The sequence below is a fragment of the Symphalangus syndactylus genome, chromosome 19 (genome assembly GCF_028878055.3).
Source record: "Symphalangus syndactylus isolate Jambi chromosome 19, NHGRI_mSymSyn1-v2.1_pri, whole genome shotgun sequence".
Classification (NCBI taxonomy): Eukaryota; Metazoa; Chordata; class Mammalia; order Primates; family Hylobatidae; genus Symphalangus; species Symphalangus syndactylus.
In genome coordinates, this window is record NC_072434.2 from 36,543,088 (window position 1) to 36,568,468 (window position 25,381).

The following is a 25,381-nucleotide window of genomic DNA, read 5'->3' on the forward strand; positions in this document are numbered from 1 at the left end:
TATCTAGTATGAATAATAACATATTTCTTCTGCAGTCACATAAATATCTCCACCTAAATATATAGATCCATTTCCTTTTTTCTTTGGTTGTTTTTCCAGTTACATACTCTTTTCTGCAAAACTATACATACCTTCCTACATCTGGATTTTTCTCAGGGATGCACAATGGTTCATGGGTGTAGATGTACCATGCTTCATTTATTGATAGACATTCAGTTTTGGATCCACTGTCTTTTCCTCTATGAAAAATCCTGATAGCAGCTTTGTTTGTATTTGCCTAAACTTGGAGGCAACTAAGATGTCCTTCACTAGGTAGATAAACTGTTCTATCTAGATAATGGAATATTTATTATTGAGCAATTAGAAGAAATGATCTATCAAGCCATGAAAAGGGGTGGAGGAACCTTAAATGTTACTAAGTGAAAGAAGGCAATCTGAAAAGGTTGCACAATTGTATGATTCCAACTATATGACATATCTAGAAAAGGCAAAACCACAAAGACAGTAACAAGATTAGTGTTTGCCAGAGGTTGGAGGAAACAGAAATGATTCGGTGAAGAACAGAGAATGTTGAGGGCAATGAAACTATTCTGTACGACACTATCATGGTGGATATATGTTGTTATAAATTTTTGCAAACCCATAGAATGTGCAACACCAAGAGAAGCTTAATCTAAGCTAGACTCTGAGTGATAATGATGTGGTGGTGTAGGTTTATTGACTAACAAATGTACCACCCTGGTGTGGGATATTGATAGTGAGGAAGGCTGTGTGTGTGGAAGGAAGGGGTTATATGGGAATCTATGTACTTTCTACTCAATTTTGCTGTGAACCTAAAACTGTTCTAAAAAAATAGCCTATTAAAAACATCATTCAACAAACATTCTGGCAGTCTTATGCAATGGAGTTTTATGAAATAGATTTCATTGGACTGTTCAGTATGATCTCAATCAAATGGTAACAGGCAAATGGTCACTCAAAACCACTGTGCTATACATATTACAATAGCTGTGGAATATATCTGAATAAAAGCTTGTGAAGAAGCTCAACTTATAAAACATATAAAATGAAGTTCAGGTTTAAGTCCTCTGGAGAGACAGGAGTCTTGCTGGATATCTCCTCATTCTCTCCCTTTTATGTGATCCCTTCCTCTTGGAGTTTCTGAGACAGTTAACTTTCGAGGAGTCAAAAGGTGGGTCTAATTCTCACTGTCGTGAACATAAAGAAAAGGCCTCCATTTTTATACCTTGACAACTCAGCCCATCGGAGGTTCTTCGAAAGCCACTTCCACAACGGACCACACAGCGATAGGATCCAATCGTATTGTCACAGTCCTGACCAGCATGGCAGGTGTGCCTACCCAAAGCACACTCATCAATATCTGCAACAGAGGGAATCATTCAACTGAGGTGAGCTGAAGAACACCCAGCCCAAGAACCTGCTGTGAAATAGGGATACAAAAAGCAATGAAGGACACTTGAAACTAGAAAAGAACAAGAAGGACTAAAGTTTTTGGTTGAGTCACTTCAGGTGGGCTAAATAGCTGACAAACTCACAGCAGCACGATGTGATTAATATCTTCATAGACTGACTGATTAATCAGACCACGTATAAATTAGGTGTCTTTTAAGAAGTTACTTCTCCTTTCTGAGATCTTGAGTGAGATGCTCCAGGCATTCCTGCCTTGAGAGTGCCCCACATGCACACAGTGTTTGAACAGTGTTCCCACTTTCTTACTTTCTCAGCCCGATGGAGACCTTCTCCGTTTCTTGCCAAGGTGTGGGCAGAAGTAGTAGGAAAGAAGATAATGTGTCTATCATACTTTTTCTAGGTCAAAGAAATCCTTGACCCATTGCTTAAATGTGTGTATTAGATTTGTGAATACCTTGACAAGTTCTTCCATCTGCAGCTATGGTGAGGCCTTTAGGGCAGGAGCAGTAGTAGGTCCCCATGGCATTGTGGCAGGTATGGGAGCAGGGATTCCCTGCTGCACATTCATCCTCATCTGAAAGAAGAAACAAAAAGGCCCAAATCAGTATGTAAAATCCTTACTTTCTGGGAGTTATTAAAACCAGTAAAAATAATTGCTTATAGAGGCCAAGAAGTTGAATCAAATATAATAGAAAATGCTTTAAGTGCCACAAAATGAATTCACTGAATAAAAATAATTTGAGGTATCTGAGTTATCCTTGATAGTGAATAGATGGTTAGATTATATCCTAAAACAACAATGATAATAGCTAAAATATATTTATCATCTACTGTGCTCTAAATGCCTTTTACCTGCTTCAACTCTTTCATCACAGAATTCCTAGGAGATAGGTATTTTTATTACTATCCTCATTTCGCAGGACAAAACTGAGGAAAAAAGAAGTTACATAAATTGCTTAAGGTCATACAAGTCATTACTGGCAGGGCTGTGATTTGAACCTGGGCAGTCAAAAGACCACCTCTTTATCACAAGACTATATTACATTGCCTACCAATGAAAGAAAAGCACTGTGTATGTAAATGTAAGCTCCTCAAGCCATTTACTTAGCAGTTATCTGTACCTCTCTTGTGCTGGTACTTTGGTGGGATAAAATTGGTTTAATCATTAGTCATAAGTCCACAATCCTGCCTGTCCTCTGATTAATTCTAGGGTTAGGTGACTTAATGTTGTGACTCTCTCACACCCACGGCAATCAAGCCACCAGATGAAGTATAGTGTTGTCTGTCTGCTCACTCCACATCTATACTTAGTCACTGTCTCTGATACAGTTGGCTGTGGCGGAATTCAGAGAACATGGGTTTTGCAATTAACTTAAATTCAAATGTAGCTCTGCCACTTGATGCTGAGTGGTTTTCCGTAGTTTGACTTTTCTACATCTCACTTTCCTTAGCTGTCAAACGGGATGTTTACAGAACTGTTGTGATGATTAAATACCTAGTGAAAGGGCAATAGATATCAATTAAATCCTATCCAATATTGACATTTTCATTAAAAGAAAACGCTTTATTTATCTCTGTACTTACCAGCACAAAAAGGTCCAACTGAGTCTAAGGTAAACCCAGAGGGGCACTGATTACTGCGATCTCCTACCACAGAGAGGAAAGCAAAGTTAATTGGCTTATTAGAATAGTTGCCCCTGGCTTCTTTCCAGTACCATCTTCCCTGGGAAGATATGCCAAAGACGAAACACATGATACACAAATGCAATAGGTGAAAATAAGCAGGGATGGAAAACTTTTCCTGTTTCTAAACCAAGAAGTACATGAATCACAGTCCAGAAATTGTTGACAAGCTGCCACTGGAAACAAGTTTCGTGTGTCAGTTGTTTACATCAATAAAAACAATTATTATGTGATAACTAAAAAGGGTCCAAGATAAATGTATATGCCAGGCATAACCACGGGTAAAGTCCTATTCTTCCAGCCATTACTACCCTGTTTTACTCTAGAATGAGAAATGCTGTTTTCAAGCAACTTAAAATAATTTGTGCCAGTGAAAAATAGAAACTCTGTGAAGAAGCTGTCTCCTTTTGTGGATCTCCTCCATTAGCACTATTGAGCATTTGGGTCAAAATCCCTCACGTGTGAGCAAGTGTTTTCCTTTTCATCTAGTCAAAATAAGGGGAAACAGGCATATTGTGATAGAAAAGATTTAAGTTAGATGTCAGAAACAAAAAAGCTAACAAGAACAAGAACAGGTTAGTTAAGAAACCTCTTTCCTGAAAGCATCCAAGTCTTCCTGCTCATGCAGGGGGGGTGGTACTAGGATAGATGGGACAGAAACATCTAGGGCATATTGCTAAGTGATCATTGCACAGTTGCTGTGTGTGTGTCACAATTTAGTTTCCACTTAGTCATTTGTTCATTCATTGTTTAATCCAACCAGTTATGTTGTGTGGGACACTGTGCTGGGGACATAATTGTGGAAAAAACCTGTCATGTAAGCATAGTAAGTTATTATCTGATAGTAGTTTTAGTTTTTTTGTTATAAATAGGGGAGATACCTTCTATTAGGTGGAATTTGGGAAGTTTTTTGGAAGATATTTTCGTTGTCATAATAAGACTATTAAAATTCAGTGAGTGGGACAGGTCCCGTGGCAGGTTTTACAGTATTGCAATGTGTGAGACAATCTTGCAAAGATGATGATTTGTCCCTTGCCTTGCAAGACTTTCATGAAAGTAAGAAATCTATAATTATCTAAGCTTTGAATGTGTCTGCCGTATATTAAGCATTTTTCACAATTTAAATATATAGTGAATTTTCTAGGAATGCAATTTTCATATAAATTGATGGCTGATTGGACTGTTTCATTCAGAACATTACTAAGAGTTGCTTAATGTTCCCAAAATAATCATACTAGGATTCAGTATATGTTTGAGTATACAACTACTTCTTTCTGTCCAAAGATTTTCATATTAAAATATGTAATGTTATGAGTTATTTTCCTTTTATTGATTTTCATATTATAAACTGTTATTTTGAATTATGTTACAATTTTTATTTCAAGATAGTAAAAGGCAATAAAAAATATTTGTTTATAATAATGTACGATAATAGTAGAAACCTTGAAAGGTATAAAATTCTGGTAGTCTTGTCAAATGGAACAAACTACTGCTGAGATTTTGATGTTTTTCCTTCCAGTCAATTTTGTGAATACATACTTAGAAATTAAATTTAGGATATACAGACTGATAATTGCCAAGCTTGACTAATTATAAAAATCATTTGAAAATCCTATTAAAAATACAGGTTCCCTTGGTCCCATTTCTACTACAATTGCCAAGAAAAAGACCTGGGAATCTGTGTTTTCAATGGGTGTAAAGATTTTCTTATAATCACCCAGGGGTGCGCAACCCAGGTTTGGCTCATACAGTGCTTTTCAGTTATTATCGTCATGAACATTCCCCTTTGTTACTTGTTTACAGTGATGCTGTCAACACCTAGAACAATGTTTAGTACACAGTAGGCACTCAACAAATATTTGTTAAATGAATAAACGAGCTAAATATTTCCTATTTCGGTGATTGTTATTATTATATAGCTGTGCCATAACTTACATATTTGTTTCCTACTTGGAGGATATTTAATATTTTTCTATTATAAATAACACTGGATAACACTTCCTAAGCATTCATCTTTGGCTATTTCTGTGATTTTCATAGGACAGACTCCCAAAATGAGATAACCGAAAAGATATGAACATTTGAAAGGCTATTAGAGACACACTGCCTTCCAGAAATGTTGAACCCATTTATCCTCCTGCCAGCAGTGTGTAAGGGTGTTCATTTCCCCATACCTCTGTAATACTAGGCAGTCATCACCCTTGTTGTAGTCAGAAAATAACTCATTAATTTGCATTTCCTTGCTTACTAATGAGGGTAAACCGTTTCTTCACATTTGTCATTATTTACTCTTTTGTGAATTTCCCTTATGCATTTTTCTACTGAGGGTATTTGCCTCTTTCTGATTTTGAAGCACTTTTGTATGTATTAAGGTTAATCATGGTTGTCAATAACATGTGATGCAAATATTTTTTCTTGGCGCATGTTTTACTTTCTCATTTCACTTTTTTTCCTTCCCATGAAGAAGTTTTAAAAAATGTATTTGTAGTTAAATTTATGTATTCCTTTATAATTTCTGATACTCTCTGATTCGTTTGTAAAATACATACTTTATAATTAATTTTAAAAAATAAATTAGATTTTAAAGATATAAAAATATTTTAATGAGATTGACTTACATTAGTGAGTTTTCTCGACCAGTACCAAAAGCTAGAGTGCAGACCAGATATATTAGAATCATTTAGGGTCTGTGTAAAAAATACAAACTCCCAGACCCTACCATGGACTTGCTAAACCAAAAATCTTTGTGCCCAGAAATCTGAACTTTCTTTCATCAAGCTCTCCAGAAGATTCTAATTTCACTGCAACCATACTTAGCTCTAGTCTAGACATAACATAATTTGCTAGTTAAGCTACCAGGAATGCGAGCTTGCCCCCTAATGGTTGCTCAAAAACAAATTGCAAGTACATAATTGTTAAAATTGACAAGAACCATGACATATATATCGGATGTAATTCATAGAATCACAGTGTCCAAGGATAGTAAGGGGCCTTAAAGGTCATACAGTGTGTTTCTTTATATTGTGGGACCCAGATCCCCCAACAAACACACTTAAAGACGCCACAAAGATCTTTAAGCAGTTTTAGGCTTGGAAAATGTACACGATTAGGCAGAAAGTGAACATGACTTCTCAGAAATCATTTTAATTCATCTAGTTCCAGATGGTAGAAATTCACTTATTTGTGCCCAGTTATCTTCTTTCTAAATTAGATGGAGTACTGAAAAAAGTAGAAACAGAAGTTAGATTTGAAAAGCAGGCATAATTAGGGAAAGAAAATGTAACTCATTCTGGCAGCTCATTTCTTTTGTTCAAGTGGCATGGCATGCATGGCAATAGTAAAATGTAGTGGTGACAATGGTGTGGGTGGAGGAGATGGGCTATGGGTGTCACTGGCTATGAGACTTTGTGAATCTGTGATTACCTCAAAAAATGTGTGTGCTCGTACTTCCAGATTACTATGATCTCAAATTTTATGAAGCAGTTCTGATACAAGTTGAAGAAAACAGTCATAAGCATGACTGATGGAAGCAAGAGTAAACACTGAAAATAAATTTTTAGCATATCTGCTAAACATGATAAAATGGTGAAGTTTAAAATTTACTTGGCTTTATTTTAGGATAGCTGGCACACAGCAAAACGCATTCACAAGGTCAATGTGAATCCTTTTAAGTGAACTCATGGGAGCGTAAAGTTCAAAGCTAAAGTCACATAAACATTTAATGTCTAACATAACTACATGCAAGAATCATCCCAGCATTAAAACCCCACAGAATATGGAATGTTAATTGCTGTGGTGGCTCTTATGACTGAAAAGGGAATCTCGGGAGACAGACACATCAAAGAACCACATAGCATAGATGGACTGTTTAGATCAAGGGTTGCAGAACCATGCTTGGAAAATGAAAAGCAGTTAAAAAATTATAACTTCCAGGAACAAGAAATGACAATTGGAATCCTGATTATTGCTGCACGGTTTTAAAAAGCTGCTTTTAAAATATAGAAATTCTTTTTGACTAGTTTAGGTTAAGACACAGCTTTGTATTATGTTTCAGGAATTTAAAAAATTTCTTGACAAATATAAAATTCAAAACAATAACAAATGGACTTTATTATTTGAATAAAAAGCATTTGGACACATTGTATGTTTTTCTTTGCTTGGAGATGGAGTTTTGCTCTTTGTTGTACAGGCTGGAGTGCAGTGGCGCAATCTTGGCTCACTGCAACCTCTGCCTCCTGGGTTCAAGCAATTCTCCTGCCTCAGCCTCCCGAGTAGCTGGGACTACAGGCACCTGCCCCATGCCTGGCTAATTTTTGTATTACCATGGTGGCCAGGCTGGTCTGGAACTCCTGACCTCAGGTGATCCACTTGCCTCGGCCTCCCGAAGTGCTGGGATTACAGGCATGAGCCACCACGCCCCGCCACATTATATGTTTTTAACCCTCTCTGCATGTATGGAATAGAACAACAGCAACCCCACTGTGTAGTATGAAGAAGTATATTAGTAAAGTAAATGTACTAGAACTCCAATTGGGTTGGCTTTTCCATAGGGCTTTACTTAACAAAAAGGCATAGACAACACACATGATATCACCATGTTAGATGTAGGCCTCAATGTCCTTATTTTGAATTTTTTTAACCCTTTAGACTGGATGGCATAAAGATATGGATTTTATCAAATTACCTTTGGATATTGAAGCATGAATTTTAAAACCCAGTGTCTCTTCTATCTGGTTATAGTCAGATTCCACAGAGGATGCATGAAGTGTTTCAACCAAGAAAGGCATTCTTCCCTGTGCCTGATCATAGAAAATGGTGTGGTTCCATGTATATGGGATGCTGATGCCATCAATGGTGAACAGCCGGGTTGAGTAGGCATACAGCTGCCCAGGACCTGTTTGAATGTAGTCCTCTGTGTAATCCTAAGGAGAACAATGTGGATTTGAAGATCAGTATGGCTCATACTAATTTTTTTCCCTTAAGGGGACTATGAAATGCAGAATGAGGGGCGAGAAAGGATTAGGAGCTAAAAAACACACATCATGCATGATGGTAAACATTTAATATGTGTTAACTCTTTTAATCCTATCAACAATTCTATAAGGTAGCTTTAAATTGCCATAGTTTGCAGACTAGAAAAATAAGTTTGTAGAAATTAAGCAACTTTCTCATCATTACATTGCTACAAAGTGGCGGAATGAGGATCTGAATGTGGATCTGATTGGCATCAAACCTTATGTTCTTTTATTTATTGCCTCCTTCATGAGAAAATGTGTAGGGGCTAATAAAAATTGTATAATAATTGTACAGTAGTGTTCAGGAAATAACATAAGGTTTGAACCCTTTAATTATAACGTAGTTGTTTCATAATTTTGCTGTCATAAATTTCAGTTTAATAAGACTCAAAGTTGTAGGTCATGAATAAACAAAGATGTGAAAGGGCGATTGTTATCCTTTAATTTCTGAAATATTTTATGGATGATACACAAAAACGATTATGCAAGAATTACTATCCTCTTTGTCTAAAGAAAATTAAACAAATGCCTTACATCAAGTATTTGATCTTGGTCCTGATAGGGAGGGTGGTAAAACCATTAAGAGACTTTGTAAAAACTTGTCCCTGAAGATTTTTAAACAAAGATCAGATAGTTATTTATAGCCTTGGTAGTTTGGACATTTTCCCCCACAGAGTGAACAAGTTATCTGTGCTCATTCTATGGACCTTTCACTCATCATTACTCTAATAGGCAGCAAAGACAAGTTATCCTGGCATTTTACCTTTACAGTGACTTCAGCAGGTGACTGAAGCTGTAGGACATAGCCACTCACAACGATATCTAGCAGCAAAGCACCATCGGAATCCAAGCCCCGGGCAATATGACTCATCTGCAAGATTTCTCCTGGGAATTACAAGACATTCATTTTGACAGCAAAAAAAATATGATTTCTGTAAGCACAGAACAGATTTACCTTACATACCAGTTCAGCTATGTTATTTGAGTTCAAACTTGAATAAGTATAGATGCTGAGAACTGAATTAGCACTTAACCTCCCAATTAAAGAGTTAGGTTTATTGAATTCAGTTTCTTTTAACATTTCTTTTTATGTAGCAAAAATGTGGCAAACGGTTACACGAATTTCATACTTTAAAATCACAGGCAATAACAAAGCAGTCTTATAAAAATGAATTGTCTGTGACTGGCAAAAACCACTAGTCTGGCCACAGTGCTTTGTTCTTTCTGATGCTTCAAAAAGTAACAAAGGACATCTGAGTAAGTGGATGCCCATGAAAAGAACCAATTGTCTTCTCCACTGATTAAATATTGATTAAGGATAAGCCCTCCTCAAGCCCCTCTTCCTTAAAGGTCACTGCTATTGAGGCTGACCGACTGTGAAGAGGCTTGAAATGGAGCTCTCTAAACATCTGTATGTACATGGAAAGGGTCATGAATAGCTAACCCCTAGTCCTTAATACTAGGGATAAGTGAATAAGCCTTTAGGTTTTCTTTGTTTCTATCTTTTTCATAAAGAATTGCTATAAAGTATCCTAATTGGATCTTGGTTTAAAGACAAAGGTCTTTAATTAATAACAGTAACTCATTTTCCTTCTTTCTTTGGTCTTTAATATCCTCTCTAAGGATTTAAAGAGAAAATATTTTTTTAAAAAAAGAGGAGAGGAGAAAAACTTGTAGGGTATAAAAATGACTCCTTGAGAACACATGGCCTCTTATGATCTTATGTTAGTACAAGTTTACAGGAAAATATGAAATGCTTTTATATCACTTAAGATTGCATCAAAAAGTTTCAAGCTATTCTATGTGGGAACAGGTATTTTAACCACCAATCTTCATGGCACTTTTTATAGTAATAGAATATTAAATTAAGCTGACACTAACCAGTTGCAAATTCCACTTGAGTTTCTCTTTTGAAGACTGCATTGGTGAGGGTAAAGCCATTGACTGCTTCTCCTATTTCCTTTGCTGTTGTCCAATAAATGGGATTTAGAATAGAAACTATCTTTCTCATTGCTGAACCTAAAGAAAAAAAGGATAAATAAGGGACAGCAAAGTTTTTACAGTCTATTTTATTGTCTTCATAGCATATTATTCACAAGGATGAATTCTAAATAATGTTGAATACCAGAAACAAATACCAGTACCCTCATGTATCTTTAAAAGCTTACCATACTTATGAGTTAGTAGTAGCATTCTCTAGAACTTTAATGGAAGTAATAAGATGAAGAATAATACATAAGTTTTTAAAAAAAGGCTTATGAACAACTTCTATAAGCAAAGACTTACCAATACTACGAGGTACATTGGTAATTTTGGCACGTATTATTCTAGTATCAGAGTTAGGGCTATCAGTTATTGTGGCATTAAGGAAAGCAATTCCAAATTCAACATCATTAATATTTCCAATAACACTTCCTCTGGCTCGCTGGGGCCCACCTATTGGGGGAAAAAAAAACATTCCTGGATAAGGATGCAATTTCATCAACATTACATGGGAGAAAAGAAGGCCAGTATTCAGAGATGCTACAAATCTTCTCTCAAACATAAGGTCATACGACATGTGAATTTAATAGTGAAATAAATAAGCTTTTAAAACATTCTACTTTCACATAACACCCATCATCCCCCATAAATCTAGGATCCTTCTAATCTGTGAACATCATAGTGTTATTAATATTTCATAAGCCAAAGAATACAATCAGTGTCCAGTCCCCAAACTAAAAATAATATGTTGGTGGTGGTGATGACAGAGTTTATTGAGCATGTAATGCATGATGGTAAACATTTAGTATGTGTTAACTGTTTTAATCCTATGAAAAATTCTATAAGGTAGCTTTTAAATAGCCATCGTTTGCAGACTAGAAAAATAAGTTTGTAGAAATTAAGCAATTTTCTCATCATTACATTGCTAGAAAGTGGTAGAATGAGGATCTGAATGTGGATCTGCTTGGCATCAAACCCTATGTTCTTTTATTTATTGCCTTCTTCATGAGAACATCCAGGAAAAGGAGAGACTTCATCAACAAAACAGCTTCTAGGCCACTGCCAATGTAAACACGGATTATCTAAGGACATTGTTCAGTCTTGGGTTTTAGAGTGAGGGTTTATCAAGTTCTTCATATTACAAATATATTTAAAGATGCTTAACTTGAGAGAGAGTGTGATTTTGCCACTGCTATAAAATTCATACTAAGGTAATCTGGTTGCAAAACAATTATAAATTTTTTAAAAAGGGCCTCAACATTAATTTCATGCCTTCTTTCTATTGTTCAACAAAATTATTGGTGACTAGCACAAAATAGGTGGTTAATGAATGTTTTTCAAAACGAATTTCATGCTTTGACAAGAGAGGGCAACATACTGGGAAGTAGCTGATAGTCAAATTCATAAATATTATCTGATGTCTTTTAATACATTTTAAGGCAATCACTAGGAATTTCAGATACTGTTATGTACAAGCACATTTAGTTTTATCATACTTTGCTTTGTTGCTCTTTGCAGACACTGCATTTTTTTTTTTTTACAAATTGAAGGCTTGTGGCAACCGTGTGATGAGAAAGTCTACCGGTGCCATTTTTGTAACAGCCTTTGCTCACTTTGTGTTCCTGTGTCACATTTTGGTAATTCTTGCAATATTTCAAACTTTTTCATTATTATTATCTCTCTTAGGGTGTTCTGTGATCAGTGATCTTGGATGTTACTATTGTAATTGTTTTGGGGTTTCATGAACCATGCCCATATGAGATAGTGAACTTAATCAATGTTTTGTGTGTTCTGACAGCTCCGTCGACCACCAGTTATTCCCTTGACTCTCTTCTTCTCCTCGAGCCTCCCTATTCCCTGAGACACAATATTGAAACTAGGCCAATTATTCACCCTACAATGATCTCTAAGAAGAGTCTCCTGTCTCTCACTTTAAATCAAAAGCTGGAAATGGTTAAGCTTAGTGAGGCAGGCATGTAGAAAATTGATGTAGGCCAAAAGTTAGGCCTCTTGCATCAAAGAGTTAGCCACGCTGTGAATGCAAAGGGAGAAGTCTTTAAGAAAATTAAAAGTGCTACTCCAGTGAACACACAAGAAAGTGAAACAAACTTATTTTTTATATGGAGAAAGTCTGAGTGGTTTGAATAAAAGATCAAACCAGCCACAATGTTCCCTTAAGCCAAAGCCCAATCCAGAGTAAGGCCCTAACTCTCTTTAGTTCCATGAAGCTTGAGGTAGATGAGGAACCTGCAGAAGACAAGAGGCTTAAGGATAGAAGCCATTTAAGTAACATAAAAGTGCAAGGTAGAACAGCACATGCTGATGTAGAAACTGGAGCAAATTATTCAGAGGTAGCTAAGTCATTGATAAAGGTGGCTACACTAAACAGATTTTCAATGTAGACAAAACAGCCTTCTCTTGGAAGATGCTGGCTAGGAATTTCATAGCTAGAGAGGTAAAATCAGTGCTTGGCTTCAAAGCTCCAAAGAACAAGCTGACTGTCTTGTTAAGGGCTTATGCAATTGGTGACTTTAAGTTGAGGTCAATGCTCATTGTGAAAATCCTAGGGCCCATAAGAATTGTGCTAAATCTACTCTGCGTCTGTGCTATAAATGAAACAACAGAGCCTGGATGACAGCACATCTGTTTATAGCATGGTTTACTGAATGTTTTAAGCCCACTTTTGAGACCTAATGCTCAGGAAAAGAAAAAAAGAAAAAGGATTGCTTTCAAAGTATTACTGCCCATTGACAATGTGAATGTTCACTGCAGAGGTCTAATGGAGATGTACAAGGAGATAAATGTTGCTTTCATGCCTAACACAGCATCCATTTTGCAGCCATGGATCAAAGAGTAATTTTGACTTTCAGGACTTATTATTTAAGAAATACATTTTCTAGGCCAGGTGCCGGTAGGTCACTTGAGGACAGGAGTTCAAGACCAGCCTGGCCAACATGATGAAACCCTGTATCTACTAAAAAAATACAAAAAATTAGCTGGACATGGTGGTGGGCACTTGTAATCACTTGGAGGCTGAGACAAGAGAATCGCTTGAACCCTGGAGCCAGAGGTTGCAGTGAGCTGAGATCACGCCACTGCATTCGAGCCTGGGTGACAGAATGAGACTCTGTCTCAAACAAAAAAAATTTTTCTAAGGCTATAGCTACCATAGTGATTCCTTTGATGGATCTGGGCAAAGTAAATTGAAAACCTCCTGGAAAGAATTCATCATTCTAGATGCCATTAAGAACATCTGTGGAAGGAGGTCAAAATATCAACATTAAGAGGATATTGGAAGTTGATTCCACCCATCATAGATGACTTTGAAGGTTCAAGACTTCAGTGGAGGAAGTAACTACAGAAGTGGTTAAAAGAACAAGAGAATTAGAAGTATATCCTAAAGATGGGACTGAATTGCTACAATCTTATGATAAAACTTGAATGAATGAGGAGTTGCTTCTTACAGATGAACAAAGAAAATGGTTGTTTGATATGGAATCTACTCCTGATGAAGATGCTGTGAACATTGTTAAAACGACAACAAAGGATTTAAAATATTACATAAACTTAGTTGATAAAGCAGTGGCAGGATTTGAGAGGATTGACTCAAATTTTGGAAGTTTTACTGTGGGTAAAGTGCTATTAAACAGCATTGTCCACTACAGAGAAATCATTCATGAAAGGAAGAATCAATTGATGTGGCAGATGTCATTCTTGTCTTATTTTAAGAAATTGCCACAGCCACCCTAACCTTCCTCATCCACCACCCTGATCAGTCAGCAGCCGTCAACATCAAGGCAAGACCCTCTGCCAGCTAGAAGACTGACTTGCTGAAGGCTCAGATAATCATTAGCATTTTTCAGCAATAAAGTATTTTAAAATTAAGGTATGTGCATTGTTTTTTAGACATGATGCTATTGGATACTTAATAGCACTGCAGAATAGTGTAAACATAACTTGCTCTATTGCAATATTCATGTGACTTGCTCTACTGCAATATTCACTTCCTTGTGGTGGTCTAGAACTGAATCTGCAATATCTCTGAGGTATGCTTGTATTATATATTGGAGAGAAATACAATTGTATTCAGCCTCAGAAAAATCAGTAAGTACTTTACCATTTTAATTTACACTACTTTTATTATTAATACTGAGAGAAAACATTTTTTCATGTTGATTCAGCCTTCATGGTCTATACTACATTCATTTGTTTGCCGAGAATTAAAGAAAAAAAAAGTGGTGAGAAAAAAAAAAAAGACATGAAGGCTGCCTTCATAGAGCTTATGTCTGAATTGGGGAGAAAAACAATCTAAATCCCACAAATAAATGTAAGGTTGGAATGCACTACTATCTACTATTTAGGGAAGTTTGAGAAGGAAGTAAAAATGAAGAACCTTAAAGTTTAAGTCTTAACTAAGCCAGGGAGGGCAGAAGGGCTTTCTGGGTAGGGGAAGGAGTATGTGTCACTCTTTTGTGGGTAGTGGCTTGCCACATCTGAGAGGGCAAAAGCAGCAGAAAGCGTAGAGAGTGATGGAAGCCATGCTGCAAGATGATGCAGGAAAGTAGAGAGCCAGTCAGAGCCCAGTAGGCCATTTTGGTTCTTATCCTTATTCCTAAGCAGGGAGAAAGGGGAGTATTAGGACCACTAATTTACTTAGCTCTCTGGGTCATCGCTGACATTTTGACTCTGGTTCTCTAGTCTCACAGAGGGACTTGAATCCCAGTGCTCAAAAGATTCCTCGTTCTGAATACCTGGCTGGGATCCCTGAAATCCTCTGCCAGACTCCGCAACCCAAACTGTCAACCTATTTGGACTTCCTGAGGCCACTGGGGCCCTGCTACTACCAGAGGCTGAGCTACAAAGTGCATCAATTGAAGCTGACACCATGCCTCAGTTGGAGCCTCAAAGTCCTTGCTAATTAGTCAATATGTTGAAGAGTTGTTGATGTAGTAGTAGACTATCAACATCCTTTAACTTGTCTAGGTCCTATACATTTTTAAGTGTAAATCTCTCTCACTCTGTCAAATGATCTTGATTTTTCAGGAACATTTTATTTCTAAGAAAACCTTAAAGCTTTGGAAAGTCTAATTGATATCTTGACACTTCAACAATATAAAACTGTTATTGTTGGTCTTCCTACAACCTTTAGAAGCCTGCCTGCTGAGACAAGGTATTGAGTATTAGCTACCATTTCTTGGAATCCCAGCAAACTCTAAGGCCCATGAGTTATAGACTTCTGAATTTTTACATCACTTGCTAGATGCGATGCATGACTCAGGCTGAACTTTATAATTGAACTCCTCTTATTCTTTCTCCTCGGACTGAACTGATTCTTATTTTACTTCCCATACTCATGTCCTTCAAATTCTCATCCACAGATGAACAGCCTCTAATTGCAGCTTTCTTTAGATATTTAGCCACTGCCCCACCTTACCTTCAGTCTGGAGTCTCAGCCCATTTTTCCCCACTCTGCCTCACCCTTTTTCCTTCAAGGCCAGGACTATATCCTTTTACCAGGAAGTCTGGAAGGGAGAAAGCAGAGGCTAGAACCCAGCCCTGAGCTGATATAGAACTGTACCAATTAGGAGCAAGAAAGCACTTTTTTTTCTAATTCCTCCTCTCAGGATTAGCATTGTTTTGTAATTTGTGGCACCTTTCTCTAATTTGCATAAAGGCTCTAAATGTGCCACCAAAGTCCAATTTAGTTGCTTACCTGGACATGCTTGTACATTGCACCTGGTCACCTGAGTAGTGTCTCCGGGACAGGGACGGCCACCTTTAACTGGCGCAGGATGGTCGCACAGCCGCTTCCGAGTCTTTTCACCTCCTCCACAGGAGGCAGAGCACTGGCTCCAACTATGCCAGCTTCCCCAACTCCCATCCACTGTGAACAAGAATGGTATCGTCACTGTTAAGAAATTGGCTTCAAAATCTTCAAAATCTACACTTGGGGTGCCCCTGCCTATACAACTTTCATTTTAAGGTCTGAAGCAATAGGGCTGCTACAATGAGCACTAAATGAAATGCTTTACTTATTCAACTGCCAGAAATCAAGAGGCTCACCAGGACACATGTCAGTGTTGCACCTCTGGATCTGGGAGTCTGGTCCCCCACAAGCTCTTCCCCCATTGGAGGGACGAGGGTTATCACATGTGCGGTACCGCCGCATCTGCCCTCCATTACACGTCCGGCTGCATGTTCCCCAGCCACTCCAAGGACTCCAGTTACCATGGGCTACAAGACAGAATAATCTGAGATGAAAACAGAGCCCCTAAAATGAGAAGTGGTCAACAATGACACTCATCCAAAAAGTATTTAAAAAGTCTCTTCTCAGCACCTAAAACAAAACATACAAGTCTATAAATAGGCAACTTCCAAAGGAAGATAGTTTAGCTTCAGTTTTGACTAGAAACTGAGTATACTATACATTCCTGTACTTGCGTGATTCAATTTAACATACATTTATTGAGTCTTAAGATATTCCAGGAGCTGGAGGGTATAAATGAGACAGGGTCTCTGCTTTTGATAAGCCAAGGCTGTAAACTTCAGGATACAATGTAACTCAGATTTCCAGATATCAAGTTGCTGCAAGGGTCTAAAAATCCAGCTTGATGACTGCATTGAGGCAGAGAGCTGCCTGCTTGCCTTCATAAAAGAACTGTAAGCATCATGAAGAGTTAGCATGCAGGGGTGCTCTCATTCTTATACTCTGGGGCTAGTCCTATATAGAGCAAGTGAGATAGGACATAGCTCCTGCCCCTATGAATCGAAGACATCTAGGGTATTATACAGACACGACAGCAACCTTACAACATTCTGACATCCTAAACCAAAGGTTGAAGAACCAAGTAACAGAATATTGCAACTTTAAGGAATTAAGGTCATAATGAAACTTTATGAAAATATAATGTTGACTCACTATTTCCAACACTCACTTGGGCAAGGGTCACTATTGCAAAAATCACTCTGGACATCACTCCCTTCGCATTTCCTTCCTCCATACTGGGGCACAGGGTCGGAGCAGTCCCTTGTTCTCTGTCTGGCACCTCCTCCACACGACACAGAACAGGCACTCCAACTGGCCCAAGTCGCCCACTTGCCATGAACTGGAATAAGGGAAAAAGGTACATGCTTTCTTACTACCTAGGAACCATCGTGTTACACTCTGGGGCATTGTTAGTTTGAGAGATGTTCTTGTGGGCACAGTTAGAATGGGAGAGATTCTTTTTTTTTTTTTTTTTTTTTTTGAGACAGAGTCTTGCTCTTTCACCCAGGCCAGAGTGCAGTGGCGCGATCTCGGCTCACTGCAAGCTCCGCCTCCGGGTTCACACCATTCTCCTGCCTCAGCCTCCCGAGTAGCTGGGACTACAGGCGCCCGCCACCACGCCCAGCTAATTTTTTGTATTTTTAGTAGAGACGGGGTTTCACCATGTTAGCCAGGATGGTCTCGATCTCCTGACCTCATGATCCGCCCGCCTCGACTTCCCAAAGTGCTGGGATTACAGGCGTGAGCCACCGCACCCGGCCGAATGGGACAGATTCTTGTTGACATACTACCTAGATAAGATAGGTAGATGTTAATTTATTAAGGTATAAACAGTGTATTTCTCTTACTTGGACAATGTCTTTCATTGCAAACTTGCATCTGTGTTTCTGCTCCATCACAGAAGGACCCACCAAACGCTGGTGGTGGGTTATTACAAAGTCTTGCTCTTGTCTGAGTACCTTTCCCACAACTTTCGCTGCATGTTCCCCAAGACTGCCAAGCGCTCCATGCTCCATGAACTGCAAACACCCCAAAAGACAGTTTCAAGTCACAGAACCGTGCTTGTTTAAAACCAAAATTATATAAATAAATTAACTCAGTAATGAGCTAATTAGCCCACAGTCTAAGAGAATTGAAACTGAACCAAATGAAACATAACAAATGATGATCTTTCTCCTTCTGGTTAGATTTTCAGAAGAATTTGTGTCTATAGGGAAATTCAGGAGGCTTACCTGATGCCAAGATAAATGCTTAAAATCACCCAAAGGAGCTATTTTATTAAAATTAAATTTACTCAAACTACCATATATAAATACAGTCTGAGTGTTTAAACCCTTAGCTAAGTATTTGTCTGTGTTCTTTGCTCTGGAGAAAGTGAAAAGAACTGGGAGCTTGGGAACAAGGCTGTATAACAGATTGAGATGTGGTTATGGACAATACAAATATTTCCACAAAGATAATTTGGACCCTAGACAGTGAGACCACATCCTTAAGCCTGATTCAGCTTCATATCTACATATATACTTGGATCTTTCAACAACATGATGATTTGCACAGCTGTAATTCTTTGGAAAACTTTCTCCATTACATGTGTTCATGAATTAAAGTTCTGAATAACATACTAACCTGCTTCCTAAACAACATAAAAAGCTGACCAGTAGTTTCCAAGGAGTGATATTAAGGCTTCCTTTTGGTAACTAACACATTACACCATTGGACCACAAGAGTGAAACAACCTTATGTTTTACCAGGTACATGGGCTGAGATTCAACATTATGGCTTTCCTTATATACAAGTGAATACCAGGTCATATTTTTGTTTTCAGGGAACTTGCTAGATATGGAGCTCATAAAGTATGTCTTTTGGTCACCTGGTTTAATCAAAATATGAGCAGAAATAAGAGCCTCAAAGGCTGAGTGTAAATATTCTCCAGAACAAGTTGAAAACCATGTAATGAAACTATCATTTGTCTGCTTTGGTTAGAAAAATATTTTTAAATGCATGTTACAGTTTCTTATAATTAACGGGTTTCTGACTGAGTTGACTAATTATCCTTGTGCTTTGTAGACAAAAACATAGCCACACAAATCTATTTTAGCCAACAAGAATTTGCACCAAAAAGTATTTGGCTAAACCTCAGAGGAAAGAAGAAAGCCTTTAAATATATGGCAGATATTCAAAACTACTTCTGTATTAATTCAGGCTGTGGATGCTCATAGCCCTCAAATATTGACTATATGATTTCAAAAATTCTGAAGTTCCAATTATTTTAATACATTTTATTTTCAAGGCTGTTGGTTAACAAAAGCCCAACCTCTTACAATATAATGCCATTTAATATAGATGCATTTTTAATTGGAGGGTTAACAATTGGGTAACATTTATTCATTTGTGTCATTTCTACTACATATAAATACAGGTTTTCAGCTAAAGACTTTTTAATTTTTATTTTTTAATCAATATGGAAAATCCTAACTAGAACTGGACTCCAAGATACAAAATGTTGTAGAGTTCAAGTGTTTCTTTTATAAGAATGGAATGATAGAAAAAAGGAAGAATGATAATATAAACTGGAGTCGGCATAAAACATCATGCTACCTAGATGATGCAAAAAAACAAGAACTAAAAACACAACTACCATTTGACCCCGCAATCCCACTATTGGGTATATGCCCAGAACAATATAAATTGTTCTACATAAAGATATATGCACCCGTGTGTTCATTAAGCACTATTTACAATAGTAAAGACAGAAGCAACCAAAACACCCAACAACTAGACTGGATAAAGAAAATGTGGTACATACATACGATGGAATACTATGCAGCCATAAAAAAGAGTGAGTTCACATCCTTTGCAGGAACAGGGATGGAACTAGAGGCCAGTATCCTTAGTAAACTAACTCAGGAACAGAAAACCAAATACCACATGTTCTCACTTATAAATAGGAGCTAAATAATGAGAACACATGGACAAAACGAGGGGAACAACAAACACTGGGGCTTACTTGAGGGATGAGGGTGGAAGGAGGAAGAGGTTTAGAAAAATAAAGTGTTGGATACTATGCTTAGTACCCAGGTGATGAAATAATCTGTAAATCAAACCCCTGAGTCATAAGTTTACCTATATAACAAACCTGAACATGTACCTCTGAAACTAAAATGAAAGTTAAAATATTAAAAAAAAAAACTACAGAGGGATTAGTAGGTAAGAAACATGCAAAATATTATAACTGAATTTATTACACTACGTTGCAGTTTTAATTACGGAAGGGTAGAGGAGCACAATGCTAGGAGCGGGTCTCCAGGCAGACACTCTGGGCTTGAATAACTATTCTGCCCTTACGGGCCATGTAATCCTGACAAGTGACTTGGCTTCTGTGTGCCTAGTTTCATCATCTGCAATATGCAAATAATAAAAGATAATTTATTAGAGTTGAGGTGAGCAGTAATGAGTTCGTAGAAGAAAAGTGCTTGGAACAGTACAGGACACACAGTAAATCCTACATAAGTGTAAGCTAGCAGCTATGATGAGCTTTGCTCAAAGTTCTCAACAGTTTTCAGACAGACACTTGAAAAAATGGTTATTCTTTAATCTGTAGCTATATATGTATTTTAATGACAATGATTCTCAAATGTCAGGATAGGCCATCCCTGAAGATACCAAGCTTAAAAAAGATTTGCAGTTTAAAAACACTATTCTAACTGGGGCAGGGAAAGTACAAAATAAGTTTGAAGTAACTATTTGTACCAGAAGTACTCAAAGAATCATGAAGACATCTCAACACTGAAGCCAGCCCAGACAGGCCTGCCTCCACTAGCCTATTCTAGGATAATGCGAACATCATGATAAATAATGACAGTGTATGATAAACCAGGGGTCCTCAATCCCATGGGCCATGGATTGCTTGGCAAGCGAGCAAAGCTTCATCTGTATTTATAGCTACTCCCCATTGCTAACATTACCATGAACTCTGCCTCCTGTCAGATCAGCAGTGGCATTAGATTCTCATAGGAGTGCGAACCCTATTGTGAACTGCACATGTGAGGGATCTATGTTGTGTGCTCCTTATGAGAATCTAATGCCTGATGATCTGTCACTGTCCCCCATCAACGCCAGAAAGGACCTTCTAGTTGTGGGAAAACAAGCTCAGGGCTTCCACTGATTCTACATTATGGTGAGTTGTATAATTATTTCATTATATATAAAATCCACAATAAATGTAATGTGCTTGAATCATCCTGAAGCCATCCCCCCAACCCTCGAACTGTAGAAAAATTGTCTTCTACAAAACCAGTCCCTGGTGCCAAAAAGGTTGGGTTCCACTGTGATAAACCATTGAATAATATCTAAGTCCTTATTGATATAAATCAAAAAGTAAAGAAATGAGAAAGTTCTTGATAGATGTCAATAATAGATATGAAAGATAATGATGGAGTTAGTAATAACTGATTCAAGCAGAAATCAGAAATGGATGCTAAAACTAGTGGGTGAAAGGTTTGTAGAGTCTCCAAGTTTCCCTACAAAATACTTATTAATAATAGAAGTAAAAATATTAACTATACAATGACAGACACTACCTTAAACAAGTGAAGAAAGTTAACACCACCAGTATGGGACAAACTGACATTATGTGCCTTTTGAAATGATGCATGGAGAAGGACACAAAATCATTTCTGTGGTGTTCCTGCCAAAATGCAAAACCTACATGTAATCATGAGGAAATGTTAGACAAATCCAAATTGAATTGTCTTCTCTAAAATAGTTGGCTTGTACATTAAAAAATATCAAGTTCATGAAAGAAAAAGAGACTGAGAAAATTTTCCGATTAAAAGAGACTAAAGGGACACAACAAGTAAGTACAAGTGTGATCATGGATCAGATCTTGGACTGGGGGAAAAAGAGTTATAAAGTATATTACTGGGACAACTGGCAAAATCCGAATATGGCCTGTGGATTAGATAACAAGATTAGATAATGAAATTAGATAATAGTAGTATCAATGTTAAATTTCCCAATTTTGATCACTGTACTATGTTCATGAAAGAGAATGTCCTTGTTTCAGGAAATACACAAAATTTCACCTAGATAGTGTTACATAGAAATTATCTATACTCTTCTTGCAATTCTTTTTTCAGTTCAACATTGTTAGAAATGAATTGTACTAAAGGCAAGTATCTTCTGCCCCTGAGATTTTCACATACCTCCTGGATGAGAAAGGCTGTCTTAGGCTGGCTGCCCATTTTGCAGTGGTGAGCTGAGAAATACTTAACAACCAGCGCTCTAGGGGTGAGGAGGAAAAACTTGTAGCATCGCTAATTTTTGTGGTATAGATACTCCTACTACAGCTGATATTTACCTACCAATATGGCATCACTAAATTTTCATACATGCTTTTATTGGGAAGAAATACATACTTTCATTGAATGGCTCTAGGACACCACTGACATTATGCTCAAACAATAGCTAAATTCAGTTGGTTTGGGGACTGGGGGAAATAACTAGAGAAAGCCTTTAAAAAAAAAAAAAAGCCAATAGAATAGTGAACAAAACAACTAAGTAACCAAACAGACAGTAGCAGGTGAATAGTTACTTAACATGAAGAGAAAAAACTGGCTTTTATTTTAGGATATTTACAAATATCATTTAGTTATTATATAGTTATTATAGATGACAAATTACACAAAATTGCTCAATCAAGTATTTCCTGGTCTTTTAAATTTAGAACATAATGTTATTACAACCAGCTTTTAAATTCTTTAAGACTAAAATAAATGGCTTCTCGTTTATTTTAAGATGTCAGGACAGTACTTCGTTTTTATAATGTAATCAAAGTTCCAAATTGCAAATCCAGATACCTGCAATTTAAATAAGCTTGGTAATTAGGTCAACCTGAGTTCAAAACTTTGATTCACTTTTTATTAGCTGCCTATCCTTAGTGAATTACTGCACATTATTTTCTAAATCTTTCCTCATCTGCACAATAGGACACAATACCCAATGTAGTGAATACCTGTCCCTTTTTGGTTTGTCCGTATTTCTTTTTCTGATCATTCCAGCTAAGATATCTCTCCAAGTTGTACTCCATCATTTCAAGTCTGTGAGTTTTTTAGGTATGCTGATCAAAACTGGAAAGATACTGTTTATTATTTTAACTCTAGCAACTAGAACAGTGTCTTGATGACAAAGTAAGCACTCAGTAAATATTTGTTGGATGAATGAATGAATAAATGAACAGCTCCTCTACTTTGCATGATTTCTTTCTCTGCCTCTCTTTATACTAGGTAGACACTTCACCCAAGATGGCTATTAAAATACCCTTCTCCTGGACTCACTTGAGTTCAGGGGTGAGCATGTGACCCGAACAAAAGCAAACAGGGTTCCTTTCCAGAGACTGATATGAATTCTGAGAGACAAGGGAACTCTTTTTCTCTGAGGCCTCACTTAGGTTATAAGGCCCCTGTGAGCCAGTAGCTGTCAGCAGTCATTGTTTCCACCACATGGAAAGAGTTTAATAGCGAATAAAGCCAAAGAGAGGAAAGCAGAGATGAGAGATGGAAAACATGCTGGTAAAAGCACTGTCCAAATCCTTGCATTCAATTATACCTGAAAAGTTTTCTACTTGGACTTAAATTTGATTTGTCACTTTAATTGGAAAGAGTGCTAAAACACAAAATCAATAACAATATGCAATATTAACAATATAAAGTACCTAGCATGGTTCCTATTGTATGGTATTTAGTGAATGATAGCGATTAGTATTTACCCCTCACCAGTTGTGTGTTTCTGGGCAAGTCTTTAACTTTAACCTCTCTAGGGTTCATTTTTCTCACCTCGAAATGGATGGCTGGATTAGATGTTACTTTATGACCTTGTAAATACTTACGTTTTCTTTACGTGATTGAGAAATACACTCCAGTTTGGATCCTTTCTTCATGTTCAATTAAAGCAGGTATTTTGCTTAACATCAATGAATGCCAAACCTTTACAAGTTTATCCATGAAAGAGAGCTAAGAATATAGTGAATGAACGTATTCTCAAGGGTAGAGGCCATAACATCTTTTTACAATGAAGAGGAAAAGGCAAATGTAATTCTTTCATAGGAGTTAAGATAGAAAAGTTCTGTTTATCTTAGCATTATTGGTGGGTTCTCACCTGGGCAAGGCCTAATGTTGCACATAATTATTTCCGCAGCATTCCCTTCACATGGCCGCCCACCATGCTGAGCTGATGGATTACTGCAAGTCCTGGTCCTGGTTCGGTTGCCGCGTCCACAGCTCCTCGTGCATTCTTCCCAAGGACTCCATTCCGACCAGCTACCATCCACTATACAAAGGTGAACCATTACACCATCAGGTATATTTCAATTGGGAATACTCACACTGGGGCAATCCATAGGTAGAAGACAGAAATGAAGGTCTATTAAACACATGCCTATCAGTTAAATAAGGAGGTGTACCTGGACAAAGCTTATTTTGACAGTTTCGCATTTCCAAATCTGAACCTTGGCAGGGCTTCCCACCATTGGCTGGAAGGGGCTGGTTGCACAGACGACTCCTCTTTTGAATGCCTTTTCCACAGGAGACACTGCAGGCTCTCCATGCAGACCACTGGGAAAATCCACCATGAACTGCAAATAAAACATTGTACTTTGTCTAAGCTTTTGCAAATAAAACATTGTAAAGGAGATTTCATTTAAGATATGCACTGGTTACAGAGCTAAATATATAGTTGCTGAGAAATAGCTTATGGAAGCTCTCCTTTAAGGTAAAATTAAAATCCAAGAGAGAGAGAAGAACTTCAGTTAGCCAGAGTTTCTTCTCAGATCAAATCCTCACTCACTTGCACGTGGCTGCTGGAAGAGTTAGAGACCAACAAGTTTACAAACTGTTCACCTTTTGGACATAAGTCATTCCTTACAGCAAAACATATACATTGATTTCTAAGAATAGATTTGACTTAGTTGTGAATCAAAAATCTAGTTTGGGATTTTAAATTAAAACCTTGGCATTTTAAAGCTCTAATCTGTATTGGTTTAGGGCCTTCAATCTGTAAATTTTGATGATTTTGTCCTCTCCCCAACATCTAAAAGTATGTTAAGGTGACAGGAAACTTGGACTAAAGTGCTTAATAATTTCCATGATTTGAGTCACCCCAAGTACTGTTTACTATGAATATTCCTCTGATCACACTCACCCTGGACTATGACTGGCACTCTGACAAGGACAGAACCCATTAAGTTTCGAGCAACACATTCAAATTCAGAGGTATCTTCTTTCTGAGCATCAGCAATATATAATGAGTTGTTAGACAACACGTTAACCCGGTCATCCCAGGAAATAGAGTGCCCTTGACGGGACCATGTAATGGTTGGTTGAGGCTCTCCAGTTGCCTGACAATTCAATATGATTTTGCCACCAGCATTAATAACAGTTTCCACTGGCTCAAGAGTGATAATAGGAGGACCTATGGAAAAAAGCACACAGTGTCTCAGTTTTTATGG

General features: G+C 37.5%; 1 protein-coding gene across 1 annotated transcript in view; it reads right to left on the reverse strand.

Annotated features, from left to right (window-relative positions):
- The window catches only part of HMCN1 (hemicentin 1), a 438,669-nt gene that overhangs the window by 23,372 nt on the left and 389,916 nt on the right, over nt 1–25,381 (reverse strand). Inside the window, exons 87-100 of the mRNA XM_055234444.1 lie at nt 25,075–25,344; nt 24,338–24,508; nt 24,034–24,204; nt 17,727–17,897; nt 17,048–17,218; nt 16,176–16,346; nt 15,826–15,996; nt 10,416–10,565; nt 10,011–10,148; nt 8,893–9,014; nt 7,799–8,036; nt 3,016–3,078; nt 1,886–2,005; nt 1,247–1,381 (exon numbers count right to left, since the gene is read on the reverse strand). Coding sequence (XP_055090419.1) covers nt 1,247–1,381; nt 1,886–2,005; nt 3,016–3,078; nt 7,799–8,036; nt 8,893–9,014; nt 10,011–10,148; nt 10,416–10,565; nt 15,826–15,996; nt 16,176–16,346; nt 17,048–17,218; nt 17,727–17,897; nt 24,034–24,204; nt 24,338–24,508; nt 25,075–25,344 — 2,262 coding nt within the window. The remainder of the gene's footprint in view (nt 1–1,246; nt 1,382–1,885; nt 2,006–3,015; nt 3,079–7,798; nt 8,037–8,892; nt 9,015–10,010; nt 10,149–10,415; nt 10,566–15,825; nt 15,997–16,175; nt 16,347–17,047; nt 17,219–17,726; nt 17,898–24,033; nt 24,205–24,337; nt 24,509–25,074; nt 25,345–25,381) is intronic.